This window comes from Molothrus aeneus, chromosome 7 (assembly GCF_037042795.1).
Source record: "Molothrus aeneus isolate 106 chromosome 7, BPBGC_Maene_1.0, whole genome shotgun sequence".
NCBI classification, from domain to species: domain Eukaryota; kingdom Metazoa; phylum Chordata; class Aves; order Passeriformes; family Icteridae; genus Molothrus; species Molothrus aeneus.
Window position 1 is genome coordinate 11,543,451 of NC_089652.1, and position 18,818 is coordinate 11,562,268.

Below are 18,818 nucleotides of genomic sequence, written 5' to 3' on the forward strand. Positions count from 1 at the left end.
AACAACTTACATAGCTTGGCAAAATTCAGTTTCCTTTCAAATGTATGGAGTGATTTCAGCTACAGGATAAGAAGACAGTTTTGAAAGCATAGCTCTGAGAGAAACATAAAGCAGCAACCATCAAAATTCTGATTAAAGCTGCAGCATACTACAGAACTAAAGGATGAAGAGCAAAAGGGGCATTAAGTAAGCAACCCACCATAATTTTGCAAAGGTATATGAAATTTATGCAGAGATACTCATGTTTCAAACATTAGCTCTGAAAAAATCTCATAAAAACTCCAGAGGTTACTGAGCAGCTAGAATTAGCTTGTATTGCAACGTCTTCTCCCTGTATATTGTCTGTTCTGAGTAAATATCTACACGTAGAGGTTTGTTTTTCGTTTTTAACTCCTACCTTTTATACCTTTCAAATATATAAATAGTATTAACAGTTATATTACATTGCCTGGTGTAGTAAACAGAAAGTAACTTTCAAAGTGATATTGCATGAGGTCTTTGTCAAGATTACATGAAAAGCCCATGTGAAAAAAGGAAGAAAAAAGCCAGAAGCCTTGTTGGTACCGTTATAGCTGCAGTTAACAGGCGTCTGAAATCAATCCAGCTGCAAGGTGAGGTCTTTGTCTCGGAAATCATTGCACGAAGTGAAAAGTAAATGCTACTTGGCGTCTCTCTCGACAGGGTGCCTCAGAGCGGGTGGATGCTATGGCAGACTGCAGCTTTAGTGCTCAGGCCATCCAAGAGTCAGTCGGGACAGGCTCTGCTCTGTAGCTGCTACCTGGGCGCTGCGGAGCCTCGGCCCGGGCGGGCTGGGACCTGCGGCTGAAAACACTTCATTGCACTGGCACGGAACGCGGGACACGAGGAAGCCCAGCTACAACAGGAACACGGGGAGGCTGCGAGGAGGGCGAGAGGGAAGGCAGCAACGCAAACCCTCGGGCTGTCAGCGATTTACCTGGCCAGGGTTCTCGGGATTGTGGCATTTTGTGTCGCAATGTAACTTTACATGTGTGTGTGTGTGTGTTTCACTTCAGTATAAACAAAAAGCAACAACAAGAAGGAAGCTTATAAATTTTAAGATCTGAAACAGAGAACAGGTAAATAAAATCCACGGTAAAATGTGGTTGATAGTATGAATTCCATACATCAAATCTCAACACATTTATCTTTTTTTCCTCTTTCTATAAAGACCTCATTAATGGACAAGTCTTCTATGCACTGCATTTCTGCTTTAGTCATTCTGAATCCCATGAAAACTCATCTGTTCACTACAGAAAGTACTATCTGGAGAGTGGAACATGCTGTATCCTTTTAAGTGTGCATTGTGTTCAAAGTACTTTTAACTTACTAGTTTTCTTTTTAAGGTGCCCTGATTTGTTTTTCTATTTTCTCTCTTTTTTTCCTCTTTTCTTTTTTTGGCAGTGTTGATTTATGTCTTTAAATACCTCAAAAATTACCCATCAAGTTGCCAGATAGGAAGCCATATAATAATGAAAAAAAAATCAGGGATAAACATAGAAAATAAATAGGAATTCAAAAATAGTCACCACACCCTGAGAGCAGGCGGCAGTTTATCAAAAAGCCAAAGCAACTCATTGTGAAGTGGTTTTAAAACATAAACAAGTCTCATCTTTAAAGAACTCATTTCACAGTCTATACTTTCAGGTTGTAAAGTTCCGTCCCATGCAATTTAATATATATATATATATATATATATATATTATGTAAATATATATATACACACACAAAGTTGTAAAATTCCCTTCACTGATTTCATAGGACTTTTTCTTCCCATTTACTTGCTAGCTGTCCCTTTCATAAGTGCAAGATTGATGAAGGCATAATCCTATGATCTACGATTGCTTCAGTCAGATGTAGCAAGTGTAACACTCGAGTGTCTGCGTCAAGGCGGTGTCTGATCGGGCAATGCTGAATTCATTCGGTTTGCACATGGATCGTGCGCAACGGAAACAAACAAACAAAAAAGGAAAACGAGGAAAAAAATCAAAAATAAAACCAGAAAATCCTTGTATCAATGTATTGCTTTCTGCACTCCTATCTCACATTATCTCTGGTCGATGTCTGCTGGAGCTGCCTTGCTTTTGTCGGGATTCTCCTCCTCAGCCTCCACTTTGTACATTTCCTCAGAGCCTTCCTCACTGTCGTTCTCCTCCGACTCCGTCAGCAGCTCCTCATCCTTGTACTCTGCCACGTCAACCACCGTTCCCAAGTGCTCTTTTAGCTTCCCATGGTGCTTTACGTGGTAGCGCTGGTTCTGGAAGAATTTGATGATGGTGTGTTTGGGGAGATCCAGCTGAGCAGAGAGGGTATGGATGGCTTCCTGATCGGGGTAGAGACCCACGTCATGAATAAAGCTTTGAAGGATACCTAGAGCTTCCAAGGAGATCTTGGTACGGGATCTTGGCTTTTTGGCACAACTGTCCTCAGCAGGTGGAGGAGGAGCCTCTTCTCTAGGTGGGGAATTCTCCTTGGCAGGCTGGGACTGCTGTCTGTGCAGCACCTATAAGATCAAACAGACACACACTTCACATGTTGACCCCCTCGGTGCTTGACATAAGGGCACTTGTACAGGTCTGTACACAGGACATACTTTGTTCTGGTCAAGAAAAGTACAATTAATGTGCATTTTCCACTGCCCTTCTCACCTGTAAGACAGCTACACCTGTCTGCACAACCAGACTGAAAGGAGGAAGTCATATAAAAGGCAAATGATATAAAATAAATGCAAACCCAAAAATAAGTAAGAAATACAAAATATAAGTAATAAAAAATAAAACAGCCAAAATAAAAATTAAGTCAAAAGGTATTACAGTCTCATTGTCATGATGATTGGCCAGTTGTCCCATCCCAGAAAAGTCATTCTCCTGCTTTGCCCCTCTTCTGCCCACCCTTGTTTCCTCTCATCTTTTCAGGCTAGACACTTTGACCATTTCTTTAAGATTTCAAGTACCACGAAGGCCTAGGCACATGTGGGATTGTCAGGTGCTACTTTATGAATAATGCTTTTGCATTAAAATCCATCACAACTACTTTATGGAAGAAAAAAAATAGAAGTGCAGAGATTTGTTAAGATTTCCCTTCTCTCAAGAGAGACAACAGAGTCAATTCAGTTGCTTGACATAGGTAGCTTTAATGTGTCTCCTGAACAGATTTCTCTGTATTACGTTCTCTATAGTAATTTCACTAGTGGAGGAGTTCTGAGTTCAAATAATAACAGCCCTCCATTCTGAAACACCCTCTGGGCAAACACACTTTGCAGTCTTGTAACAGATTTTCACCCACAGTATCTCCTTTTTGGCAAGTTTAAAGAAAGCATATGTAGCTCTTAATCTTCCTAACAGCCACTTAAAATGACTAAGAAAGGGCCTCGTGCTGCCCTTATTCCAGGGGAAAAAATACCTGCTCTGAATCGTTCAAAACACAGAGGAGCTCCATACGCTTTCCTTAAAACCAAATCTATACAAGGGAGATTAACAGAAAAAATCCCCTACAGGACTGAGGGCTGTATTTGCCCAGGGGTTTCTTCAGATGCAGGGAAATAATTATTAGAGCTTGACACTCAAAGCTAACAAAATCAATATGGATAACTATTTTCTTCCACAAGTAAGAGGGAATTCTGGCTCTTTATCCAAGAAGAAAATGTCTTTGCTTCAAACTGTAACATCCAGAGAATCAACCCTACATTAAAGCTCTCTAAAGAAAAAAAACCCCAAAAACATAAGGATAAATAATGGAAATGTGCTGAGAACTTACACTGAATTTTACACACATACCGAGCCCCCAGTAAAATCCTACACTAGTCAAGTTATTACCGCAAGAGGGAAGTCCGCTGTGGAATATCAGCCTGTTATGCAAATAAATGAAAAGGCTCTGTGCCGAAGAGCCCTTTATTCACTTCCTCCATCAAATGTTCCTGCCATAACGATCTGTAACATCAGCCATCTCCAGTCACAGCTTTCAGGAAGCAGATCGCAGCCCGCAGGCGCTGCCCACCGCCGAGGAGCTGAGCCTGCCGGGGATGCTGTGACCGGCCCGGGGCTGCAGCCGGCCGGGGCTCTGCTCCCCGGGGATGCTGTGACCGGCCCGGGGCTGCAGCCGGCCGGGGCTCTGCTCCCCGGGGATGCTGTGACCGGCCCGGGGCTGCAGCCGGCCGGGGCTCTGCTCCCCGGGGATGCTGTGACCGGCCCGGGGCTGCAGCCGGCCGGGGCTCTGCTCCCCGCGGGGCTGCGGCTCCCCGGACACGGAGGCAGCACCCGGCACCACGTCCCGGTGCCTCGGCGAGCAGCGAGGGCGAGCGAGGGCTGGCAGTGCAGGAACACAGCTGCACATCCTGCTGTCCCCACGGGCACAGCCGTGCCAGGACAGTGGCAGGAACACCCCAACACGGAGCAGCTCCACACGGACAGCCGAGAGCAGGTGCCAGCACAGGACCTGCCACCCGCGGGTGAAAACTGAGGCTGGGCAGAAACACCGCAAACTTGTTTTGGTGCCAAGGTGAACATTTTCCTCCCAAGCCTGTAAATACTGATGGTGCCACAGAAATGGCTAACCAAGGAGCGGGGGAAAAGGGGGAGCTCAAATGGAAATGACAGATAATCTGGTTTATGTTTTATTACATCTCTTGCAATAAAAGAGCATAATGTTCCAATGAATGGAATCGCTCAGCTGCTCTTTGAGGATTTCTTTTTTGTCCATGGATTGCTTTCAAAGAGAAGGGCTGACGTTTCCAAACAGACGGTTACAGATGAGGGTGGGATCCGTACCTACGTCAGTGGGGAGCACTGAAAGCAGCAGAGCCAGGAACTCTGGCTCTAGCCAGGGACCAAGCCCCATAAATGTGTCACACAGACCCTACCTAGTCTCTCCTGTTGTGGCTTCTGGCCCTGTCCCCTGACGACGAAGTAAGGCCCAGAGCAGCCAAAATCGAAAGGATTTAACACCACAAATAAACTGCCAGGGAACTTAGAGACAGCGTCACACAGAACGCTGCAAGTAGCATTGCTAATCAGAAGCTGGATTCAAGTAGCATCTAACAGAGATAGAAACACATCCAGAAAGGGTGTGAATTACTCAGTTCATTCTTGATGGAGTTGGAAAGGGGCTTTTTTTCCCCTTTTCCGTTGACAAATAGCATGAGAAATGATCCAGCTTGAAAAATGTTACAAGACTTCCAATCAAATATAATGATGAAAAAAATCCAACAATACAGGATCAGCAGCAGTAAAATGTTTAATTTGAAGGAGATGAAGAGATGCCTACAGCATCTATAAAGCAATCAACCAAAGAGAGGGCTGAGTGCAGGAGGGAAGAATAATTTCAATTAACCCTTCTTTTTCCATTGTGACCTCACCACCTTCTCCAAAAGGGAAAATGCAAAACGTGTGTGTTATCAGTGTAAAATACTAGAAGAAGGTTGTACTTTATTTCACCTCCCGTTATCTTAGGTAATGAAAAAAACTAAATCTGCTCTTATAACAGATAAATTTTATTATTTTACTAATTTCTGGGGGTCTCCCTAGATTGCCAGTAGCATTAACAAAGGATTTCAGCCACACTGTATTTTTCAGCAATAGAACTTTAGCCATGTACAGAGAGATGGATAAATGCACAGGATATCCTTCAGATTTGGGCTGTGGTCAGTTTTACAATCCCTTCTGACAGGACAGGCTATTTAGCACAAAAGAGAACACTCTTCTATGCAAACCAGATCAACTGCTAAGCATACAGTACAATATGAAGCCTAAATTACCTTTATGTTAAATATTTGCTTTAAACAACACTTGATTGATGAGTATGCTGGCCAGTTTGAGTGATTGGCTTACTTCATGTCTGGCTCTGCATGCCACAGCCTCACAGAGGAAATGGACCATTCTTGGAGTTGCAGATTTTCAGATCCTGGGTCATTAATAGGCTCCTACATCTGCAGGTAAAATGTCCAGCAGCTTCACACGCTGCTGTGCACACCCTGCCACATGTCTTTGGGTTGTGGGTCAGTGCTGCTCTGCCTCTGCCCTGCCAAGAAGGAAACATCCCTGATCCTCCATGTGCAGGGGTGCATTTCCCAGTGACCCCTCAGTGGTGGCCGGACCTACCCCAAAGCACCACGTACAGGATGGGCTTCTGAGATAAGGGATACCAACAGTGGCCCTGCTCAGCTTTCCCTTTCCCAGGAAAGCTGCTGCTGGGCTCAGAATGGTGCATTTTATGGCACAGATGTCCCACACCCTCCTTCCCCACTCCCATTTCCATCCCACATGCCCTTCCCCACTGCTCCCCAGCCACAGGTGGGACAGCCTCCTCCTCCTCCTCCTCCACAGCCAGCACCATCTGGAGCTGACTTCCCTTCCCCTTCCTGACTTCTCATCTACTTTCAAATCAAATGTGAAGATACAGATTTCCTTCCATGCCCAGAGGATTTATTCTTTTCATTCCTTCAAGAGATTTAATTCTTAAACTCTACAGATAGGTATGGCTGCCTTTCAACATTTCAGAACAAAGTATCTCTGGCAGATGCTGCTTCATGAAGGTTCATTCAGGTAGACTTTCTCCTCACAGACAAACTTATCTTTCTGAAACAAATTCACCAGCCCTGGGAGAAAACATGCAAGAAAATGACTGTGATGGAAGTTGACTTTAAATGATAAAGTGACTGGTCTTAGATCGCACTGTACTGAAATATGATTTAAAGGCCACAATGAAAAGCAGCTGGAAGCCATGTGTTAAATATAATAGTACATGCCTACAGGGAAGGAAGTGAGATATTGAATGATTGAATTTAGGAGAGTAATGTAGTGTATCATTACGGGAGTGATCAGGATTATTTGTAATAAGCTAAGGGTTTGTGGTCTATCTAAAATCCAAAGCCAAGAATTATCGGGGGAAAGGACTGTTGCACTGTTTTACATGCATCCACTCCCCATGTCTCCGTGTGCTCCCTCAGGAGAAAACTGACTTTGGTGCTCCCACAGAAAAGAGAGGTGACCAAACCCAGCTGTAAGATGAATGTCAAGTAATTGCAGTCTGTGCCTGTACTGTATTTAATTTTGGCTGGATTCACTATGCCACTGATGTTTGTTTCCATTTCCACCCACTTTCTAGCTGGAGCTACACACATGACATTGGTGAGAGGCTAAGGGAGCCAAGCAGGAACACACACACACCCGGGCACCACCAGCAGTGAGGCACCAGCTGAAAACACCAGCTCTGGGATGTGTCACCCTCCATTGCTTGGACAGCCTTTTGAGCACACTGGAATGAGGAACTGCATTTCTATGTGAAAACCCCAAGCTCTTTTGTTTCCTAGTGTGGTTCTAGTTTTGTTTCCTAGTGTGCCCTTCCCTTTGCAGAGAGGATCAGTCATGTGAGCTCCCTTCCACTGGGATTTGCTGAGATGAGGAGATGCCCCTTGCTAAGAGAAACACGAAAAATGTCACATTCTTGAAAGACTGCATTTGCAACAGAAACTGCCCCTGCTGAACAGGCACCATCTGCCTCTGTGCACAGCCAGTGTGAGCACTGACAGGTACCTTGATGGCATGAGATAGTCAATATTAATTTTGATAACCCAAACCCACAAGGAGCAAAGTTCAATGGACTGGCCTTCTCTTTGCCAGAGGAGGTTTAAATTGGATATTAGTGAAAGGGTTGTAAAGCATTGGAACAAGCTACCCAGGGAAGTGGTAGAGGCACCATCCCTAGAGGTACTTAAAATATATGTGTAGATGTGGCACTTAAGACATGGTTTAGTGGTGGACTTGGCATTGGTGGATTAATGGTTGGACTCGATAATCTTACAGGTCCTTTGGAAAACCAAGTAATTCTACCAATCTAGTCTCAGTGGTGGGGAGGGGTCTCACCTTTCAGCTTTTCTTCACCTTTACACTGTTCTCATAACCAACCATAACACTGTATCACATCAAGGACTTCTATGTCAAAGACAGCAAGATTTTAGCCCACTTAAGGACCCCAAAATAAAGGCAGAGAGAACAGACACACACTACAAAACACAGGTCCAGAACCTTCATTTCTTGCACCTAACACCAGTGATCTGTTACTGTCCTTACAAGCGTTCAGGGCTCATCAGCAGGAGCTGCCACCAGTTTTTGCCTCCATGCAAAAACAATTCATCACACCCCTCCTGTCAGCAAGCCACTGGAAAAGCTCCTTCCCCATGGCCAGCTGGGCTCAAAGGCAAAGCAGAAGACAGGCTTAAACAAGGTCTCCAGCTGCATTTTACTGAGCAACACCACACCTCTGTAAGCTGAGAGCCCCTGGGCAGTGCCCAGCTATCCTGGTAAGAGTTTACCGAAGAGACAAACTTCATTTTGTTGCAACAAAATCTCACACTGAGAAGGAGACGCTGTCCCTCTTACCAGAGTTTACAGGAATAATCTGCAGGAGATTATCTATTCAAATAAACAGCCTTACACTCCCTAGCCCTAGTCTCTCTTCGCATACAGAAATGTGCAAGAAGAGAAGAGAGGCAGCAGCTGCCATAACCAGGCCTCCACCCTGACAGCCTCCCAGGCTGGGGCTCGCAGGGGAAGAACATTAATTACACAGCCAAGACTCTTTACAGGTTTCTAGGAATGTCTGTACAAGAAACTGTAGCAGAAGTTACAATTTGCACCTGTGTTCATTTCTTTCCTATTAAAAATGTGGTTCTTAAGACTACTCTTTTTTCTTCCCTTGCAAAAATACATTCATTTGGGTAAACACTGCAGCACTAGTTGCAGCACCAAAGGAAGTATTTTCTTTGGGCTCATTCACAGAGTGATTTCACACCTTGACACCATAAAGCTGTGTTAAAGACTGTGGTTTAGTTTCCTTGCTTTTCTTGGATTATACAGTATCCTAAGGTCAAAACTCAGGGAAATCCAAAACTGTTATTAAAAAAGAAAAAGTATCTATGAAGTGATGACAAATTGCAGACTACAGGTGTTAGATTACATTTTGACTCCAGGCAGGTTTAATATACTTTAGTTTCCTTCTACAATTGCCCTTAGCAGGTACTGTTATCGGTAAGGGATTTAAAAAAAGATATGGTACTCAATAAAAGAAGACTGTGTCAAAAGAAATCAATATGAGCGTGCAAAATGGTAGGAAGTCTGACATGGATAAATATGTTCACTTTCATCTAACTTCAGTCTGAGCTTCTTTTAATTTTGTAGCTCAAATGCTGGCTGCACATCCTGTGCATTTTCCAGTGCAGCTTAGTAAATGCTTCACAAGAGCAAACACCCTTATTAGAGGTAATTAACACATCACGTCTGTGATGTGATGGACCCCATCTCATGAACACCAGACCAAACCAGCCAAGAAGAACTGGTGGCTACACACCACCTTGTAAGCCAGCAGCCCTGGGTGCCATTCATTTTGTCTGCAAAGACAAAGCAGTCACACACTAAAAAACCCCCAAATATTCAAGCCTTTTCTATCACTCTTCATCTGTTCCTGACCACCAGTGGAGACAGTATATTGGATTAGACAAACTGTATCCTAAAACTATCGGCTCCAAGGTACAAGTCACGCCAAGCTACACAAAAAGGGACTTAGAGAGGACTCTTGAGGAGAGAAATGAGTTCCACAGGGAACCCAAAGTCAGAGGCAAGCTTGGTTTCCAGGCTGGAATGTAAGCTGGGTGAAGTGATTCATTCCAACATCTTTGGAGCACACTCGCCACATGCTTCCCTTTGCTTTTGCTTTATGGCGGCTGCCTTGCTCAAGGGCAGGAAATAGGCAGGGATTTGAAAGCATGGCAAGACACTGAACACACAGCCTCTGAAACAGCAGCCCCATCCTGCAATTCTCCAGGACCGAACTATCAAAAATGGTCAAAAAGGTGACAAAAAAAGGCAACAGGAATTTAAAAAACCCACAAATTTTTCAGCTGTACATTGCTTTTGGCATCCCACACAGTGATAAGCATAAGCAAAACATAATTAATCTTGACTTGAAGGCAGGGGGAAGGTGTCTCTCCCCCTCCCCAGCACACACTGCTTCCATTAATGCTAACAGGAGCTTACCATGCATCAAAGAGCAAATCCACCACAAAACATTTTTAAGTGCTATCATCACTGAAGATAAAATATAAATTACAGTCTGATTACACTGCGTTGCTAAGAGGCTACATGTGCATCATAGCTTGCAATGACAACTTCAGATGACCAGATAACTTTGGGACAGGTCTGTAGGTTACTGTAAAACATCTGTGCAGTGGAATCTTTCCTTGTCTTTGCTTTCCTTTCAAGAAGCTGTGGCACTGCTGTCTGCACAGTTGTTTGAAGAATGTTTACAAATCAGCTTGACAAAGAGAAAAAAAACTTCTGCCACCACTTGACCACAATCATGATCTTATTCTTCAGTAATGCGTGGTTTATTTCCCTTTCCTGATCTCTGTTAATAGACAGCACGTGCCTACACAATAGCCACTATTTTGTCTGTATAATGTTAAAAAAATAAATCAGAAAACTCTGACAATGCAGAACAGTGTCCCGGTGTTTCCTGGGGTAACTGCTCTCCCTCGAATGCTAACTCAACTCTTCCCACAAAAGCTCAGGCACAACTTTCATTGCTGTGCAAGTGCCTGAGAACTGGCTGATTTTATGGGGCAGCATAAATGAGCTCATGCTGATGAACATTCATGCATTAGCTCTGAATTTCCCATCTTGGGTTGGTTCAAGCCAGATCCTTAGGTTCACTGCAGAGTAACTGCAACCAGCACTGGGTACCTCTTTCTGAAATACCTGGCTGCAGCCTGGGAGAGCTGCCAGCAGCTCCTGGCCAGCCCTCAGGTGGAGCTGGCACGTCCCTCCTGTGCCCACAGGCGACCAGCCAGATCTGCTCCGGCTGCTGCTGGCACAAACCAGGGCCCTGGTGACAGAGCGGCCGATGCGGTCAGGAAGTGTTGCACAACCTCGCTGCAGACTCTCTCCTGAAGGCATCACTGATGGATGGCTCCATTGTCTGGGGATGGGGCACAGCCAGCACAGCTGGCACAGGGGCCAGTTTGCTGCACCCCTGGCAGGCAGGCAGCACTCTGCTGGCCCTGGAGAAGCCATGCGAGTCTCTCTTGCCTGTAACCTGTGGTAGCGAGGCAACCTCATCCGCAAGGGAAAAAGCAACAGCCCCAGAAACGCTGTCCTTCTTCATGGTGATGCTGAGTCCCCTTAAGTGGGACTTTTCACATCTGTGTGCACCTTGAGGGCCACAAACTTTCCAGTTAACACTCACCTTCTCCAAAACTAGACCATAAGCTCTGTGGGCCTCTGACTTGCCTCTTCTGTGCTTTCTCTCACAGCCCCCAGCAAGGCTCCCTGGGGTGCTATGGTGTGCAGAGCTTTGCTTAGCACTTTACACACAGAGCCTGAGCTTGGTTATGGCTAAAGGGAGGGTCTGCCAAAGATTTCAGGTCAATTCTGCATTTCCCTGTCCCAGCCCTGATAATCCTAATGAGGAGCTGGCAGAATGTCACAGGAACTACAGAGGGAACAAAAAGTCTTTTGGTTTGGTTTTCTGCAGACAAAATACTTTGGGTGTCCTCTATGCTTTCTTGTTTAATTAACACTACACACGTTCCCCTCTTCTTTTGAAAATCAGAAGAGTATTTGTGGGCAGTGTGAGCAAGATCGACCCTGACAAGCCCCAGCCCAGAGTCATGCTTAGGGTCAAGCCCTAAACCCCTAACTATGGTGGCACGAATGGCGCCACTATAATCATGTTGTTTTCCAGTTACTCAGACCAGGAGTAGGTACTGCATTATTTCAGGAAGGATATGTTTGGATTAGACACTGGATTCTGGTGGGGGGGTAATTATTTGTCCCATCAAACTGTTTTAGGTCCTTACAGATGGCTATTTGGGGTTTCAAGAATACCCAACTGTACTGCTAATTTTTACAATGGGAGCAGTTAGAAGTCAGGAGAACCTGACTGTTATGGTTAGTGAAAATAGCAGATTTGTGCTGATAAAACACTACTCAGCATGTTTTTTGGCTTTTGAGATGTAACCACCAATGCACTTAATAACAGGACTTGTGCAAACTATACTGTGTGAATCCAACACATAAAAGTATAAATATTCCTTTTTTTAGAAAGCAAGTCTTAAAAAGTGCATTATAATCAACTACCATGGTAAAAGCAAAATATCCAGTATTACCACACACACAACTGGCATAATGTGCTTTATTATACCCTTAGCTTGAAACTGGATAAATTAAAATCAAATGACCAAAGTACAGTCTCCTGCACAGATTAGGTCATTGAAGACAGGACGCCTCAGAGAATTAGATCTGAAATCCTTTGTCTTCCTGCTAAAGCCTTAGAAAAGGTGGGCATGTGCAGAAAACAGAGGAAGCTACCCTGGCATCTCAGCCCGATGCTGTTGAGCTCCATGTCTCACTACTCTGACCTGTACCTATTTTACAGACTCTGGATGCTGGTAGAAAATTACTTTATAGAAAGTCAACAGCACGTGCAGTTTATAGTCACAGGTTTTTAGTTTGTTTAAAATAAAACAGTTTAATGTAAGGCCAGAGGGGTAGTATTAGGACAAAGCAGAAGATGACATGGTTATGGCCCTGGGATCCATCCAGCTTTGCTGCTGACTGCTGTGGGGAACTCCATGGACTGCTCTGTCCATGGCTGGCTGCACACATGTAATCACAGGGGTATAAAGCTCACGCTTAACACAAGCCTGCAGCTACTGTAGGTCTGTGTGGAAGGAGCCACAGGCTTTTGCTAGAAATGCAAAACACTATTCTTTGCTTCAGTAAGGTTGGGATTGTGTGGCATTTTTCAGTCAAAAATCTTTTGGTCAAAAATGTCGGCTGAGTGACATCAAAGTATTGACTAAGTAAAGTCTACTTTGCCAAACTGTATGCCTGGGGCAGCAGAGGGGTGAATATTCTGACAAAGTTCAAGCAGTTGTTTAGGCATTTTTCATGAAACAGCATATTTTGGTTGCTTTTATTCAGAAAAATTTTTGCTCTTCAAGTTCTTCCTATTTTCCTTCAAAGCATTATGTTGCTTGTTGCTCTAAACTGCCGCAAACCTTTTTTTTTATTTGAACTGAAAATAATAATTTAGAAAGGACCAACATATTTTTTTCTTCCAGCATTTCAGAAATGTCAGCAACCCCTTTAACTCAGCTCAAGCAGTTCTATAGCTCTAGGCTGTACCACCCAAGAAAGAGAAGCAGCTCACTACCCACCTACGTCCTTCACTATCATATTTACTAAGGGGCTGTGCTGATGGGAGCTCTGAAAGAACAAAATGTAATGCAGTTTATAAAAGGAGATGGATGAGAATCTTTTCGATCTCAAAATCCAATAAAGCTTACGATTTTTAAGTCCTTTGGTCAATGTAACACTGATTAGCAGCTTGGCCAGTAAGTCTGATAAAACCAGAAAGTACTTCCGAATATATTCTGGCCAGAGACACCTGGGAGCAAAGTGTGAGTGTGGCAGCTGATGGCCCCAGGGTCACACATGTACCTTGGGATTTCTTCACTTGTTCTGTTCTGTCTGGCTATGGTTTTGTTCCATTCTCTCCAGAAATAACTATTCCAAACCTCTCTTATCCTTCAACCTTCCTAAAAAGGGAGTATCATCTCAAAACTATTCCCCCTCACCTTTCCAACATGCATGAATGAAAACAGAAGATTTACAATCTGATTCAGGCAGGGGTCCAGACTTTAATGGATCCCAAACATAGCAATGCAGCATTCTTACTCCTCATCTCATTTAAACAAGTGAACACCAGGAATAACATTACTTCAAGTCAGCAGTACTTCCCTGGTGCTAATCAGGCCATTAAAAAGGCATAAGCAGTTTGTTTGATGCAGAGGGACAAAGAGAACCACAGAAGTGAATCAAAAACCAGAGATTAAAAATCAGAGATTAAAAGTAATAATACTCCTTCCAGCAAACCACAGTCTGAATGCATTATAAGTGGCTAAAAAAAACCAATCACTGCAGATCTAGAGACAAAAACGTTGTCTCCTGACTGCATGAAGTGTAAATTAAACTTGCTCTGATACAGAAGCATTTCCTTCACATGGCAGTTAGTCACTGCTATCGGGAAATCCAGACCCTTTGCTGCAAACGAGAGCTGCCATAGCTGACCCTCCCTGATCCCGCCTGTGGAAAACACAAACGCTCCGAGTCAACAGTTGGAGGGAAAGGAAGAAAAACCCAAATGCGGCAGACTTGCTAGAAGAGATTTCCATGGAGGTTTCCTCCCCAAATAAGCAGATGGTTTCCAGTTAGTCAGGGTCAGGGACTGCCCGTGTGGTTTCCTGCCTGCTTGCCTTTGTAGCTTATCTGGGCCTCATCAAGATATACAGTCCGAAAAAATTAGAATGGCTAAGTACAGGAATTAGGGAAACTAAATACAAATGAGCTCTGGTCTGCACTTGTGCAGAGGAGCAGGGGAATGCGTGCCCGCGGGTGGGATGGAGGCAGCAGTGCCGACCCCTCTGCCAAGGTAGCCACGCTGGGCTGCAGCGCTGCACATCTGCAGGGCCGGGTCAGGTCTCGTTAATGCTGCAGTGCCTCTCCAGGCACCAAAGCTGTGCCTGACTCCATCCAAAGCCCCCTCGGCAACAGCCCAGCTGCTTTCAAAGTACCCCTGACGTCAGTTTACAACCCTGCCTGCTTTAACTGTCATGCTGCTGCCCGGCGGCAGCCCAGCTCCATGGCGTATTCTCAGCCCAGCTCCACGGCGTATTCCCAGACCCGCTCCATGGCGTATTCCCAGCCCAGCTCCATGGCGTATTCCCAGCCCAGCTCCATGGCGTATTCCCAGCCCAGCTCCACGGCGTATTCCCAGACCCGCTCCATGGTGTGCTCCCAGCCCAGCTCCATGGCATATTCCCAGCCCAGCTCCATGGCATATTCCCAGCCCAGCTCCATGGTGTGCTCCCAGCCCAGCTCCATGGCGTATTCCCAGCCCTGCTCCATGCCGTATTCCCAGCCCAGTGCACGGCTACGAGATTTGCAAAGCTCCAGGCACACACTGGCTCTCGTAATGCTGTGCAGGGGAGCAAAGCAAAACTCCACCAGGAATGTATGCACAAGCTGCCATATGGAAAGGGCATTCTCAAATTAAACCCTGAAACCCAGATGAGATCTGAGCGAAGGACAGTTTCACTTAAAGGAAATGTCTGAGGTCAACCAGCAATTAACTGAAAGGTTCTGATTGAATACGCTATTGACTGCGCTCACATCAGACAGCTTCCTGTTTATTATACCTTATGGGCTGTCTAGGTGCCAAGACATTAAGCTGTCAATAATCTATTAATACTAAACAGCTCCTCCCTCCTCACTCCCCCCTTGCAAATCCTCTTAGGCTAAGAAACTGCACTAAAAAGATGGAAATTTTTGAAGTGAGATGGAAATTAGCTTTTTAGGGGATTTCTTTGCTTGGTTCCAGCTGAAAGTACAGCAACATTCATAAACAATATAACACGCAGTCTATAACTACATGGAAAAAATTGTGTTAAAAAAAATCAACCATGATTGAGACCATATCCTGAAATCTGGCTTTCTTTTCCAAGACATCTTTAAACAGTCTAAGTTAAATTTAATTAACAATTTACAACAAGGAGAGAGAAGTTATTTAAAGACAGGCCTACAGGTCCTTAACATTCAGTGTCTGGGAAACAGTTGTATATAAAAAAAAAGTTTTAATGAATTTAATAGAGAAAAGCACTTTAATTAAATGCTGTCAAAGAGGATTGTATTAATGACTGCACACAAAGGAATTTAAAGCAAGCCAAGTATATTTAGCAAATAGGAAGTAGGCTTTCAGAGGCTGCAACTATTTATGTTTCTGCCATTGCAATGCATCTAGGAGATCATGTTGCCAATTGAAAGCAGTTATGTTATTAGATATGATTTTATTTATTATGGATTATTAAAATTTCAAATGCTGCAGGGAATACATTTATTTCACTTCTCAGATGAAAGAACAAAGATATTTCCTCCTTGTTCAGTAAGAGGAAAAATAGGAGAGGAAATAAATAATAAATAATAATAATAACTTAGCACTTAACTAGTAAAGTGCTGTCCAGACAGATCTTTTTATGGGGCTTGTTGAGTCCTGAAATTTTAGTGTGTCTCTTTCTTTCTGCTACAACTGGATGGATTTGCAGTTGCTACCACAGCTTCCCTCAACACAGTACAGAAAGAGGAGACAACTCTTTCTTCTCATGGGTACAAGGGCCTTCTTTGACATCCTGCATGGTTCAACTCTAAGGTACCAAAACCCCAACAAAATAAATCCTGGCTTCGAAGCTTTAGCAAGCAAGACTGAGAATACCAAGTTTTTTCAGATCTAACCATGAGACTTAGCCACATACTGCTCATAAAAAGCCTGAACAATTATGGCTCTGCACTAAGACTTTGTGCACAATGTGCTCACTTTCCTCAACATACACATGATGGAACTTGTAGCAGGAAGGAAGGGGCTCTTCACAGCTCTCTGTGCCCATGTGCCTTGGATTCAAGTGTGGCACATCAAATGGGCATGGCTTAATAATCTGAGGAAAAAGCAGCTAGAAAATTCAAGGGTGTCAACATTATTTTGGACTATATTGGCACAATAATATAAAATAAAATTTAGCCTCAACAGGAAACAGAAAATGTTTTTAACACAAATTAAATGAGATGGCTGCATCTGTAATATCCAGGATGTGTTCTATGATTTACCACATCCTTTTTGCCATATGTAATGGTAAAAGGTTAATAATGATTTTAGAAGATTCAAACTTCCAAATGTTCCACCAGAGGCACCTTATACATGCTTGTATTCCTTTATTTCTGAACACCAAATCCTTTTTAAGTTAGGCACCACAGTAGTCCTAAATTACTGGTGTTTAAATGTACTTGTTTGTAGTTAAGATTTTCATCTTCTCATTTGCAACGTGAAGAAGAAGTGAATAGAACTGGGAGAGAAGTCATTGGAAAGGAGGCACAAGGGGATACCAACTTCCTTTCACAATGTGAGTAGCATCATAAATGATGAAGTTTAATTTTCTAAATACATTATCTGATTTTTGTTTAAGACTTTTATTAAAGTCATGTGTGATGTGTGTTGAGAATGTAGCCTTTGTTGTTCCACAGCTAGGGATCTTGCAAACAGCTTCACTTTGTCTGTGCCAAGATATTTTGGAATATTCTTTGAAACACTGTAAGCATAGATGACTGTGAGAAAAAATATGTGCTACTGTACTTCTGGATACTTCATGCGTGAGAATAGTGCATGCACACAAAAACGCTTCTCCTTTCAATCTGCAATTCCTATAAAAGTCCATACAAACATGGAACAACATACACAATATACTGACCCTGAAAAAACCCTTATCTCTGCACACATTACAGTCTCTGGGTATTTCCAACCATTCAGAGGACCAAAAAAAAAAAAAAAAGGAAAAAAAAGAAAACAAAAAAGAACACACCAAAGAATTTCCAAAAAAAGACTGGCCCTGGGCAAGGAGACTGACCATCTCTGTCCTGCTCTGTCACAGCCTAACTCCCAGCACTGCCCAGAATCTGCACCATTTCCCTGGAGGATGCTGTGCAACAAAGAAGGAAGAGTAGCTCCTTGAAGGTCAAGCAGTGCTAAGTGCTTTGGTAGCACTATTCTCAATGGTTTCCCTCCCCATGTAATTTTTATAATTGCCTATCTGCAGAAAAAGACCAGCTGAAATGATCCAGGCCTCTAACTTTATCCCAAGATTTTTGTAGAGAGCCTGAGAATAAAATGTTGCATACAGCCAATAACCTATAAACATTTACACATCTCTGAAGCCTGATACTATAATTTATGAACAAGTGTGGGGGACATAGAGTAATTAGGAAGCATTAAAATTAAATTTAAAAGAGCAATATTTTTAACTGCAAAAATTTTCAAATGTAAATGGAACAGAGGCTCATCTAGTGGCTTTTCAGCCTTCAAGGTTTGCCTGCTGGCAAGCTTCAAAGGTTATGTGAATTTAAAGAGCTTTATTTAGTGATCTTGCTCTCTATGTTTGCTCATCCTCGACCTACTACAGCTCCTTAAAACACTAGCAGCTTAGCATTTACAACGGGGCCAGGACTGTAAGAAATGAGGACTAAATCTGGTCAGATTGTGTGTGAAAGGCAAAAGGGTGAGACAACAGGGGCCAGAGCTACAGTGATGTCATTTGCTAAAACGACAACTTGTCAGAGCAACACCAACACAAACCACCACCCTGCTGCTCACTGCCAAGTCTCAGCAGCGCTAAATCTGCACATTCAGATTTTAGGGGAAGCTTCTGCCTGGAGCATTTTGCCATACGAGCCAGGGCAACCCAAGCAGAGCTGCTTTGGGACAGCCTCACAGAAGATGTACCCTCAGAGTCATCTTCATTGTAAGATGCTGCTGAAGAAAAGCACTAGTCATATTCTCAGGGCTCCTTCATGTCCCACCTCATTCCTGCCCTGTTCTCAGCTGATTCTGGACTAAACAAAAGCTGTCTGGGAACAGGTGTCACTGAAGTGGCCTCATGGTTTCAGGTTCTGTACAAATGTGAAAAGGATGTACTATTCTGACAAGACTAAACTTGCCACCACAGGAAAACTTGAAACTGCAGTTTACTTGATCTCCCATTTCTAGGGCTAAATGGAGCAGTACTAAACCTAAACTAATTTCAGAACAGAGGCAGTTTGGCTTTAATTGGAAGTACACTCCCAGCTATCATTCAAGGGGAATAACAGGCCTAACGTTAATAAAAATCAGCAGCATTTTCAGCCACATTAGATATCCACACTAAGCAG

The 18,818-nt window shown here is 43.6% G+C and overlaps 1 protein-coding gene across 1 annotated transcript in view; it reads right to left on the bottom strand.

The window, feature by feature from the left end:
* Nucleotides 1-1,771: 1,771 nt before the first annotated feature.
* SATB2 (SATB homeobox 2) overlaps nucleotides 1,772-18,818 on the bottom strand; it is a 125,784-nt gene continuing 108,737 nt past the window's right edge. The window contains exon 10 of the mRNA XM_066553508.1: nucleotides 1,772-2,521. Coding sequence (XP_066409605.1) covers nucleotides 2,066-2,521 — 456 coding nt within the window. The 3' untranslated portion in view covers nucleotides 1,772-2,065. The remainder of the gene's footprint in view (nucleotides 2,522-18,818) is intronic.